Consider the following 12,937-nt stretch of genomic DNA (forward strand, 5'->3'; position numbering starts at 1 on the left):
AAAGCCTTCATATCCTGGTGAGAGTTAGTCTTATTAAAGTATTTTTGTTTATTAAATTTCTGGTTTCTCATTATGATCTGGCCAAAACTCATTTAAATATATTATATACCATTTTTTAATCATATAAACCATCAGGTCTCTAGCTGGTAATAATTTACTTAACAAATGCATGGCTAGATGATAAGCAAAGATTTTCATATACTTTAGAAAGATTTTAGATATCCTATGATCCTTTATAGACAAGGAAGCTGGCAGTTTCTGACTTAAACCCAAGTTTCCAAAATCTAGTTGAAAAGGCTGTTTATTGCATTCCACCTGAGAGTATAGAATATGGAAAAATAATAAGTTGGTGCTAGTAATCATCTTAATTGATTTTAAGATTATGATTTTATCTTAGGTGCTGGGGTAGAATTCATTCTCTCTTCTCCCTGACATTTTTCATAGATTACTCCATACCATTAATAGCTAATAAATACATTTACTTTGTGTTAGTTTTCCAGATCAAGAAATTCGTAAAGTGGCTGTTCAGCAATTAGACAACCTCTTGAATGATGAACTACTGGAATATCTCCCACAGCTAGTTCAGGTAAGAACAGCAGAGTTTCCAAAGGATTCTAGGATTTTAACTAATAATCCTCTAAAAAGAGTTTCCAATAAGTCAACACTAGACTATACAAAGTGGTATTGTAATTTGGCAAGCCAGAGACTAAATTATAGCTCGTGTGTCAACATAGGTAACATAGACATTCTTTAGCCCAAACTGATAGTTACAGAAATAATCTGTAAGAGCCAAAGAGGACATCAAAAAATATATATATATTATTTAGAGTTGGGGCAAAATATAGAAATAATGGTGATGAAATCTTTCCATCTAACTATATAGAACAATTAAAAATAAAATGAATGTTACTTAGAAAATAGTCTTTCCTAGGCAGCTCCTCAAAATATATGGGTTTCTTGCCTTTCTCTTAGACCATTCTAACATTGATTATAAATCTATCAAAGTGGTTTTATAAGATAATACCTGAATTCTGCCAACAGATACTGCATTTTAGCCACAACATTAAATATCCCAATGTTGGAGTTATTTTAGGAAATAATATGGCCACATAAATGAAATATAGAAATATGAGCAAAGTCTGATTTCGTGTTAATATTTTGAAATAGAAACAACCATATATCTTGCAAATGACCATGTAAATGATTGAATATTCAAATTACAAATAATATTGTTTCCCAAGTTGACTATGTGATGAGGGCTGAATAGGTAGTTCTAATACAGCGACCTTTATGCTTTTCGGTTTTTGTTTTGTTTTTTGACTCTGATGTTTTCTTATCTGAAAGGTCAGATTGTAATTACAAGCTATCTTAAATGCCAAGTGACTTAGTTTTTGAACATTTAAGACAGAGAACTTTTTTTTTTTTAAGATTTTATTTATTTGAGAGAGAGCACAATTGGGGTAGAGGGGGAAGGAGCAGAGGGAGAAGCAGACTCCCCGCTGAGCACAGAACCTGATGTGGGGCTTGATCCCAGGACCCTGAGATCATAACTTGAGCTGAAGTCAGACACTTAACTGCTTAACCAACTGAGCTACCCCAGTGCCCCTAGGACAGAGAACTTTGAGACTAATGGGGGAAACCTCTGTCAATGACTAGAATACCACATTGCTTTGCACATGGAATATGCACTTCTCTGAAGGACTCCTAAAGCGAAAGCTGGTTTTGAAATAGCTATACCATATAGTTACTTATACAGATTTTACAGTTGTGGTTTTTCTATACTTTTCAGGTTAGTATCGTACAAATAAAAATTAATCAAACTTTAGGAACACTTCATCTCATGATTCATGAGTATTGGCAGCATGCTCTATCTAACCTAAACCAAAAAAAGTAAGTTTTTACAAAATTTTATGTATACTAAACCCATTTGAAAATGGCAGTCAGAATACATAAGCAATACACTCGCCACCAGGAATATCACTGAGAGCCATATACCTGCAAATCCAAATTCATATGACAAGGCGCACACAGAACCCAACATAGCAAATACACAGAAGTAAAATTAGGAAGTGCAGCAATGACTCCCTAATTAAAAATGAAGATAATAAAATGTTTTGGGATGGAAAAAGAATGACTGGAAAATAAAACTGGGAAGAATTTTCAAAACATTTATGACAGAATTTGCCCCATGCTCTCCCCTAACTTCAAAACTTTAAGCACATAAAACCTTTTGAAACACAAAAAATTCTACCCTACTGATTATTTTTTTGAAGTATGTTATTTTGTTATGTATTATATTGTTAGAATTATGCAGGATATATTAAAGAAATAAGACAGGACTCTAAGTCCATAACAAAAATATAACATGTTGTTCATAGCCAGAAAATAATTTAGACCCGGACCCAGAGGTTACAGCAAACTGCAGGTCAACACTCTGTGGGTGGGTTCCAAGAACACTTCATTAATACTGCAGTGTGCACCAGAAATATTGCCAGCCTCCTAGATGGTGAAGTAGGAGTGAGGGGGAAATTTACCAGTGCACAGAGTGATACAGGGAGTCTGGAAACAAGTGAAGCAATTTAAAAGCAACAAGTATTTATTCAAGAGGAAACAATGGGGAAATCTAAAAGGAAAGCTAAAAAGACAAGCATGGAAATAAATTCTAAGATATTTCTTTCTTGCTCATGTGCTCATGTGATATGTTATTAGGGCATCAACACAACTTACCACCTGTTCAGCCAGTATTAACAAGTAAGTAAAAGCAAGCCATGGCTGCAGTTTAAGAGAACATACATTACGGTCTTTATACATTCAGACAGCACTAAGAGTTTATGCAAATTTGCTGAAGTCATCTTTGGCACCTTAGGAATTCATAAACTTTCCCATCCTTGAGTCTGGTCAGCATATTGAAGTATTTCTTCAGGTGTGTATGTGAATGTGTTTTGTGCCCACTTTTGTCTGCTGTCTGTAAGGTGGTATAAAACCTGGCTTGAACTCTGTGGGGGCGGGGGGAGGGGGCTGTGTGTGACTTAAATGGCTGTTGAGCAACTAAAGATAGAAGCTTTGCGTCTTAAACAGGGAAGGAAATTTTTATGAAGAGAGCCTGTTTTTCATTTTCAAATACATTCAGATTTCTGGAAGAATGATGGGGCCCAGGTACTCCCTGTGGACAGGGAAGCCCCTGCAGGGTACCTAATCTGAATTAGGCTCATAAGGATATTAGGGGCTGCCATTACTGCCCGTATTTTCCACCAGGTTGGGTTTCCTAGAAAATCATAAGGAGCTCACAATAGGGATGAGGGAAAAGATTTGGAGAGGTGTCGACTTGGGTGGCACCACTCAGCTCTGAAATCTCTAAAGTTTCAGGTTCTGCAGGATAATACTGATGTATCAATCGGTGATTTCAGTTAAGGCTTTGAATGTACATTAATTTCATTCCCCTAAGAGAAGAAGTCTCTACTACTGAATAATGCCATTTTTATATCTAGGACACTAATCATACTATGTATTTTTGTGTGTGCCAGGATTCTCCTTCTAGGCTGGTTGAACTCCACCAACCCTCTGCTCTTATTTATTATCCTGTGATACTAAAGCATAAATGAGAAAGAGACTTCACAAATCCAAACTGTGATATGTGTGCTATGTTACACACCAGCTAATAAGGTTATCTTTAAAATTAATCAACTATAATCAAATATCCAATATAAATTTAACATTCTGTTAAAATGTTGATGCTGTTTTTCCTTTGCCTTTTCATAAACCTCTTTAGGTCTTTTATATTCTGCTAGAATTTTGTTACTGAGAAGTGTAAATTAATTCTATCTCTTACTTCAGGCAGTCAAGTTTGAATGGAACCTTGAAAGTCCTCTGGTACAACTCCTATTGCACCGTTCATTGCAAAGCATCCAAATTGCCCATCGTCTTTACTGGTAAGATAAACTAAAATAGGATAGGATGCCTTTTTTATTGTCAACTTCTCTCTGTGGGACAGCGTTAGAAGAAGTAGAAGATTTCTTACCTTGTCATTGATACAAACCTCCACTTAAAGTTCAGCCAAATTCGAGTCTTCATCAAGCTTTTTTAATTTATGAGTGCAATTTAACTGTCATCATCCTCGAAATCTTCCCTTTATAGTGTTGCTGCTGTTTAAATCCAATCTGAATTTTAAAGCTGGATATCTTTCCTATAGTTTTATTTTTTTCTTTAAGAGAGAATGAGGGAACACACATACATATGTATGGCAGACAACATCTACTAGCTTCAGTTGCTAGTAAAGCACTTTAATTAATAGAAAAAGTCACTCTCGTTTTTTAATATGTTTTTCTGCTTCAAGAATTGTTACTCATGTTGACATTATTCTGCCCATGAAAATAACTCAAGCATTTCATAGCAAAGTAGAGATACAAGGAATTGTTAGGCACCAATGTTTATCCTGATGTTCGTTTTCATTTCAAATGTTTAATATGAAAAGCAGAACATTGTCCTCTACTATGTCAGTATAGGGAGGCATCAGACACGTGACTAGCCCTGGGCCCTTCACTGAATGGACTCTTTTATCGAGTCTTGAATGAAGTCTTATTCTCCCCAGTTTTTCAGTCCCTTACTACCTTGCTGAGGAAACTTAAGTGGATACACTTGATGGTCTTTTGTTCTCACAGTAAAACTAGGATCAAGTTACCAGGGCCCAGCTGTGCACTTGCAGGCTTGTGACAGAAGGGGGCAGAAGAGGGCTGCTTCAACAGTCAATCAGACTTGATGCCAAAACAGAGCTGGCAGGGCTTTAGAGCAACTCTGGGAGATTGACCCAATCAGGTATTAGGCAATCGATATCACTGGTGAAGTCAAAACTGGATTGGAGAGAAAATATGAGCAGAAGTCAGGGACTAATCTAAATCAGGAATTAGGGCCCAAAGAACAAGCTGTTGCATCAGTGTTTGCTGGTACTGAATGACTTAAGGCAATGGTATTTTTGGCACTGCAAGGCCTTTCTTTCCAAGGTGGCAATAGTATTAAAGGACCAAATCCTACGAGCTTTAAGATGCCACTCATAAAATTGAAATGATGCCAAATCTCCCCATTCATTTTCTGAGCGCTCTGTCCTAAACTTTTCTTACCTAGATTTTGGGGTAGATTTCTCAAATCAAGGACTGCTCTAAATGAAGCGAAATAATGTGGAAAATTTTGCATCATATGATCGAAGTCACACATGTCTCTCTCATCCTTTCTTTCTTCTTCTTTTTTTTTTTGAAAGAGAACTTTTTATTACTTTTATGTACAGAATATTCAACAGTGTCCACTCAGCCCAGTTGGGTGGGCAGTTTTTAGTTTTTGTCTTTTCCAGTTGGCGATATAAGCCACTGACTTTGGATCCAGGACATTGCTTCCCAGTGGCAGCGGATCTCATCGTATCTGTCATTGTAATTGGTCCTGATGGCTGCTACCAGCTTAGCCAGAGCTCCTTTGTCTCCCAAGTTAATCTGTGTGAAGGCAACAGTGGTACGGGTCTTCCTGTGGACCAAAGGCCCCAGCCTGGCCTCCCTCTCATCCTTTCTCCTAAATCATCCTTTCTTCCGATGCCTGAAGTTCTATCATCAGTGAGTCAATACTTTAGGTTAAGTATTGTTCCCTCCTAGAATTTTTTTTCTAATGTGGAAATATATATATGTATTTAGAACATACCGCTCATGATGAATTAGATAATCATTTGTTCATTTATGAATGAACTAGTATCTTGAGATACTAGACCCTGTTGAACTATGAAGGATAAAAGAGAATAGTCCTTGCTTAAACAAGGTGACAGGGTAACAACACGACAGCTAGCAGCCGGGCAACAGGGAAGATCCCCTGGCTAGATGAAGGAGAAAACTGACAACAAATCCTGTCCACTTTATGGTGATCCATTCCAAATACAACTACAAGATAGAGAGGCAAGGCTGGCCATCAAGTCAATAAAAAAGCCTAAACATGCACTCCCATTCTGCCAGAGTTAAATACTGATGAAGGCATACAAATGAATACACAGAGGAGGTAAATGCTCTCTCTACTTTGAGATCTGAAACACTCCCTGAAGAAAGAGTAAAGAGCTGTACTTCAGGGAGTTATCACGGTGTAATAGAGCATGCATGATACAGGATCAATAGAAGGTTTTAAAGCCTCTCCTTTACCTTTTAGAATCATTATATTGCTACTGACTAACCTTTTACCTTCACAATATAATGAATAATAAATTATTGCTTCACTCTTTTATAAAGGAAAGATATGTCTTGTTGTCATTTAATATTGATCTCTTATAATCATCTTTCACTTTACTGTTCTCAGAAAAGTATACACAGGATAAAATCTCTACAATAAGCAATTCACTAAGCTAACAATAGCTATTCTCTACCTCAACCAACCTGAGAAAAAGTGATGGATATTTTTAAGAAAGTTTACATTTTATGCGATAATCTGTAAAATCCGTTAGCATAGTTTTCTAGTTGAGGCACAATATAGGAAGAGCTGGGGGTTTTGTTTGTTTGTTTGTTTTATTTCTATTCTATGGGATAAAGGTTTTATATAGTTCTTTTCATAAAAAGATCTTTAAAAACAGAATATAATTTTAAATTAATTTTCATATATCATTTGTGTTATTTCTTTTATTAAATATATGAAAATAGAATCTCATAATCTCATACAAAGTTCTACCTCAAATCAATACAAAAGCCAGTAACAAAGCTCCACCTTAAATTTATCCCTCATTTAAATTATGTCCTCTTCAAATTTTTCTATCTTGTTTAAAAAAAAATAGTTATGAAAGTGATCATTTTGTGCATATATATTGACCTCAAATGTTGGTACTTGCGCCAGATCTGGCATTTGGGAACTGAACTTTCTAATCCACTCTCTAGCAATTTTTCATTACAACAGCGACATGCAATTCTATCACTGCTTCCTTAGATAGTAATCTGGTGTTCCTATAATAATATCACTCTTTCTCTGTCGTAGTTCATGGTGGAGATTTGGGTTAAGGTCTTGAAAAACAGCTTTATACTGTTAAATTTTCATTTTTTCTCAATCAGACTACAGGTTTACTTTAGCCAACAAAATATATGGTCAACAAAAAGGAATCTATTCTTCCTTAATATGACCTTAATATCAGTAATTATCTTTGTCTTCTAATAATAATTGAATTTGATCTCCAAAACAAATAGATAATAAATACTCATAGAGTTATAGGATTTGGGAGTCAAATGGCTTATAAATGCTATACCTCTTTTTTTCTCACCCAGAAAGGGATATCAACAAATTAAGTGACTCATCCAGTTACAATCATCTAGCTAGTTGAAGAATTGAGTTTAAAATATTTTTTTAAAGAATTGAGTTTAAAATATTTTTTTTTTTCATGATATCTCATGCCCACTTCAGGTCTCTTTCCAATTCACCACCCACTTCTAAGAAAAGTACAACTTGAAGAATTCACAGAATGTTTGTTTGTTTTTTTATCAATGATTAGGGACTCATTCAAGTACACTAAAGTGGTGACTTTTCCTTAACTTGAATGCAAAACTGAAGAAAAAACAATATCCCAAATTGAGATCTTTATATCTAATACTCAAAGTTTTTGCCATTAGGTGTCGGCATAACCCACAACTGCTGTCAATTATAATGTTAATAAATAGGCACTTGGAGGAAGCTCCAAAAAATTATATAATTAATTGAAGGAATTTTGAAGGGAACAGTAGGGTTTTTCCCAGAAGTTTTCTTTTGTAGTTCCTCATTCATACCTAAAACACTAAATTTCTTCACTTAGTTTTATTATTAAACTACAAGTGATAAGAAAACAATTCCTGAGTAATTTACTTAGTAAACTCATTTTGTACTTACCTTTCAGTACTTATTATCTAAAACCAAGACTTTATATTATATAAAACCAAGACTCAGTTTTCTCTAAAACACTATTTAATTAAGCCAGCAATATGCTAATGAAATTCAAGTCAACCCATTTCATCAAGTTAAATGAGTTAGAAAATAAATTCGTGTAGTCCAGACCAGAACTTGGCAATAATAAAATGTAAGCAAAATCCATCTTTAGTTTCCTTCTAAGTAAAAATACCCAGTAAGCAATTGGATATAGAATCCTAAAGTGCAGGAGAAAAATCTGGACTGGTAACAGAATGGGAATGTATCTGCATATTGATGGTACTTGCCAAACTTGCATCTTACGGTTCAGTCATCCCCCGAATTTGGAGTTCTCACCCAGATTCCTTGTACCTTGATCCAGATTTTAAAAAAAGAGGACCAGAACATCATGTCAAAAATATTTTCAGGAGCCAAGTCTAGAAGGAGCATATAACCTCTTTTGCCTGCATTCCATAGGTCAAAAGTCAGTAACAAGACTCCACCTACATTCAAAGGAAAATAGGAAAGCAGACCAGTATATATGTCTATATCCAGAGGCAAAACGCTGTTTGATCTGGTAAATCCAGAGCACTGTCTGCCACAGAGGTAAAGCAATGTATAGGACTGAAGAAATCTGACCATCAAGCTGTAGAGAAAGAGGACATGGAAGGAAAACCAGTACTCACTCTTAAATATATTAATTGGCTTTCTTTTCAAAAGCTAAGATTGATCTCAATAGACAAAAAAAGACAATTGCCTATCCACTGGAATAGACTCATCATTTTGGCAGACATCTTTTAAAAATGTCTTTTGTCCAATTATCCTGTTAGTATTTCTAAGAGATTTAACCAATGGGTATATTTTTAAACCATTTTACCTAGATGGCTCATTATTAACTTATTTATGTAGCTATGGTGGACAACTGGTATCTTGGCCCAAGGGGTCCCAAACTAAATTAAATATCGCTATCCTCTCCCTTTCATTCAATCCTTGCTCTCACTATATCCAAACCTCCTTTTTTATATGCAGTATCCTGGTTAACAGCTACTACCAAGATATCCAACACAGAAAATCTGGGAGGCATTTATTCCTACCAACAACCTTCCCCATTCAATCAGCCCTTAAAACTTGGCTATTGTTTTTTATAAATATGCCTTAAATTTCTCCCTTTTCTATTTCTGTCCACTAAGGTGGATAACACCTTAGTTCAAGTCTTCAGTATTACCTACTTGCATGATTACAACAGCTTTCTAATTGTTTCTTGTTTTTGTTTTAGTTTTTTTTTTTCCATTCCCATTCTTACCTACCTTGGGCCCATCCATCCTCCACACTGTTCTTGGTATAATCTTTAGGTAATACAATTTGATCCCTAACTCATAAAGTAGGTTCTAGTTTCAATGTAACCCACAGCTGGCTAGCATAATTCCATAATTCCAATCAGCTTTTTCTTGCTGATAGAGTTAAAAATTTTTAGATGTTGAAAAAAAAAAAATCTGTTCTTCCTTAATATGGCCTTGCAATAGATTTTCATGATTTCAACTCTGCCTGCTTCCCACATCCATTTTGTATGACTTTCTACATCCAAACAATATCTTTTGTATTCTCAAGTAGTTATTCAAATTTCCAAGCTCTTTCAAGCCTTTGTGGCTTTGTACATGGTATTTCTCTCTGCCTGAAATTCAGTTGCCCTGTTTGCCCAGAATCCTTTGAGACCCAGCTCAAATTTTTATCATCTTTGAAGATGTCTCAGCCCTTATACACACTGCCGATACAATTTTTAGCAGAGTACATACTTTGTTTACTTCACCATTTACCTTTTCTTTAAGATAGCTTGGGCCACAAATAACAAAAATGTTGATTTAACTGGCTTAAACAATATGAAAAGTTAATAATCTCACATAACACAAAGCTCATTAGTAGAGCGGTTCCAGAGTTTTTTATAGCAGCAGCTCACTGATTTTGTCATACACCCAGTTTCTTTGTGTCTTTTTTGCTCTGTCATCCTGTGTGTTTATTTGTTCTTAGTCCACTTCACATCACGGTTATAAGGAAACTGGCACAGGTTAATACCACGTCCATACATGACACCAGGCAGCAAAAGAAAAGGGGCTGATCCTTCTTCAACAAGAAAAATTTTCCTCTGAACTTCATAACAGTTAATTTCTTTCATCATTTGCCGGAATTTGGTCACATACTATCCTGAGACAATCACTTGACCAGATGGCCATCAGGTGAATTGATTTACCTAATTGGTTTAGAATATTCAGAATATACCCCTAAACTGTTCATCTTCCCTGAAGATTTTGCTATCTGGACAAAATCTGATTCTTTCTTCAGTTGTGAAGGGGAGACTAGATTTAGTTTAGATAAAACCCTATGTTCCCTCTCCCGATTGTGAGGCCCTATTTTAATCATACATCCCTAACACAGAATATTGCACACAGCACATGTAATTGGTATTCAATAAGTACCTATTGAATGAATTAAAATAATAATTATACCACATACATTTATGCTGCCTCCAGGCTAACTTATCTTGACTACTGTACTTAAAACAGCAGAGAGTCAAGTCATATCATACTAAAGTCATTATATTTAGTATATAAGTTCCCATTGGTACTCTCATAATCACTTTTGCTCTTTTTAAAAAATAGAATTCCTTACCTCTCTGTAATCGGGGCAAGTTGAGTTAATGACTTACAAATAAATATGATCCTCTGGAATAAAGTTTTTGAAAAGCTATGGGTTTTTGTTTTTTTTTTTTAAGCTTTCGGTTGTTAACCATGATTGTGTCTATAGTGTGAGGTGCTTTTTATTGACTTAACTACGCTGTTTCTTAAAACCCTGAGTAAAAATAAAAGCCTATGGGGGCACCTGGGTGGCTCAGTCAGTTAAGTGTCTGCCTTTAGCTCAGGTCGTGATCTCAGGGAACTGAGATTGAGCCCCACATGGGGCTCCCTGCTCAGTGGGGAGCCTGCTTCTCCTTCTCCCTCTACGCCCCCCCTTCCCCTGCTTGTTCTCTCTCTCTCTCAAATAAATAAATAAAATCTTTTAAAAAATTTAATAAAAGGCTGTACCTAATGATTTGACAAGAAGTGTTTAATGGGGAAATCTTAAGTTAGTAAGCGGCTACTTACTGTCTTTTAAAATACAATTTTCTATGTTACAATTATGATTTGGGGGGAATTACTGAGCAGTTTCTGATTTTTGCTGGCTCCTATACTGTTTTTTGTTGTTGTTGTCATTCGGTTGATGGTTTGTTTTTTGTTTTGGACTGTGAAGATTGGTAGTTTTTTGTTATTTTGTTTTTTTATCAGCTGTTGAGTAAGTCCTTTATTTTCAGGTTCAACTTTACTTTCTGTGTTTACTCATCAAAAGATCCTTCTTTGAAAAGGTTGAATAGAGGTTTTTCTTGCTTTCTTCCAACTCAATTTTCTATTTCATTTGTTATTACTATAGTTACAAGAGAAAGAACGTTACTTTGGTGTTCCTTGTCTAAAGAACTTCGTATGTGTGGCTTTTTGCAGCAAAATCCGGACTTGGATATTTCAATCAAATACTTGTCATGTTTAATAACTTAGAATTCTTATTTTTGTTTTGGCATGTATGATTCTGTTTTGACCAATGACAAGTAAACAGCTTGCACAAATAATGCTCATCTTCTCTGGATCTGACAGTCTGCCTGAAACACTGACCGCTCTTGGCAGATATACCACATAAACTGTATCTTACTTGGGTTTAGTGATCTGAAATTGTTAAAGGAAGGAATCCTAATGCACATGTCACTTTTCTTTTTAAATTAGGGCACTGTGTACTTATGTTTCCTAGGGTGTTATAAATGTCCTTAATTTACCAAAAGGGTGGAACTTCTATTATTTTCTTCCAAGTAAAATTTACTGTCACTCTTAGAGAGGCTGCTGCTCAATAAATTGTTGACATAAATTGATTGATTATTCTGAAAATCTCACAAGACTTAAATCTAGAGCTCCAGTAACTAAACATTGTGAGGGTAACTGCACAAGTGGACCAATGGACTTCAGTGAGTGGACGCAGGGAAGTGCATAAGTATATTAAGAAAAGAGAGACTATTATGTTAGTCATCCATTCTTTGATACATCCTGTTTCCTAAGATTTTATTGAGTGCCTATTATATACCTAATTTATAGCTTTTTTGCAAAAGAGATGGAAGATATAAACAAATGATAATAAACATGGTTTAAGTGATTTTTTTTTTAAAGCTTCCTGGCTATTTTAGGCAGTTACCACAGATGTCAGAGTCTATTTTTCAACACTGTTGTCTCAACAAATTAATTTTAAACATTCCATTCAGTGATTTTCAAATCCTCTTTGATCGGATTATAAGCCCAATTCAGTGTATTTCTCCATTATTAAAATTGTTGTGTCAGTTGTCCAGAGAACTGCTACCAGGATCAAGGAACTTCAGGAACAGAATTGGGGATCAGATAGTGACTTGACTCATCTTAAAATATCTCACTATTCTTTCTCTGCTATAAAGACCATAATGCTAGGTTTATCAACTCCAGTATGGCTGTGACTTAAAGAGCATTACTAAGAATTCTAACCATCTAACTGTCTTCAATACTTTTTTGTCCTTACAAGTAGAAATGATGTAGTTAATCCTAGATACTATGCTAGTCATTTTTTCATGTATTCTCAACAACTTCATTATCTCCATTTTTCAGGTGAAGAAATTAGTACTTAAAGAGGCTAAGTATGTAATGCTATTAAGTAGAACAGCCAAAATTTGACTCTGTGCCCTTTCCACTATGACCTTCTACCCACTCACATATAATGAAGGATATAACAAAGAACAATAGAAAACAGAATAATGTAATAGTAAGAGAATAGGATTTGGGGGAAAACATACTTAAGTAGTAATTCCACCTCAGGTGTATATTAACTGTATGGTCTTTGAAAAATTACTTAACCTCCTGATTTTTTTCATAATCTGTGAAGGAAATGTAATTATGCCTGACAGAATTATTGTTAAAATAAATTGAGATCATGCTTATCGAGGTCTTTAATATATATTTAGTAT

At 35.1% G+C, this 12,937-nt stretch overlaps 1 protein-coding gene across 2 annotated transcripts in view; it reads left to right on the forward strand.

Annotated features, from left to right (window-relative positions):
- The window catches only part of PIK3C2G (phosphatidylinositol-4-phosphate 3-kinase catalytic subunit type 2 gamma), a 327,581-nt gene that overhangs the window by 127,328 nt on the left and 187,316 nt on the right, over positions 1-12,937 (forward strand). For both annotated transcript variants that reach the window (XM_046012794.1, XM_046012795.1), the window contains 2 exons: positions 493-586; positions 3,835-3,929. In XM_046012794.1, coding sequence (XP_045868750.1) covers positions 493-586; positions 3,835-3,929 — 189 coding nt within the window. The remainder of the gene's footprint in view (positions 1-492; positions 587-3,834; positions 3,930-12,937) is intronic.

This window comes from Meles meles, chromosome 7 (assembly GCF_922984935.1).
Source record: "Meles meles chromosome 7, mMelMel3.1 paternal haplotype, whole genome shotgun sequence".
In the NCBI taxonomy this organism is placed as follows: domain Eukaryota; kingdom Metazoa; phylum Chordata; class Mammalia; order Carnivora; family Mustelidae; genus Meles; species Meles meles.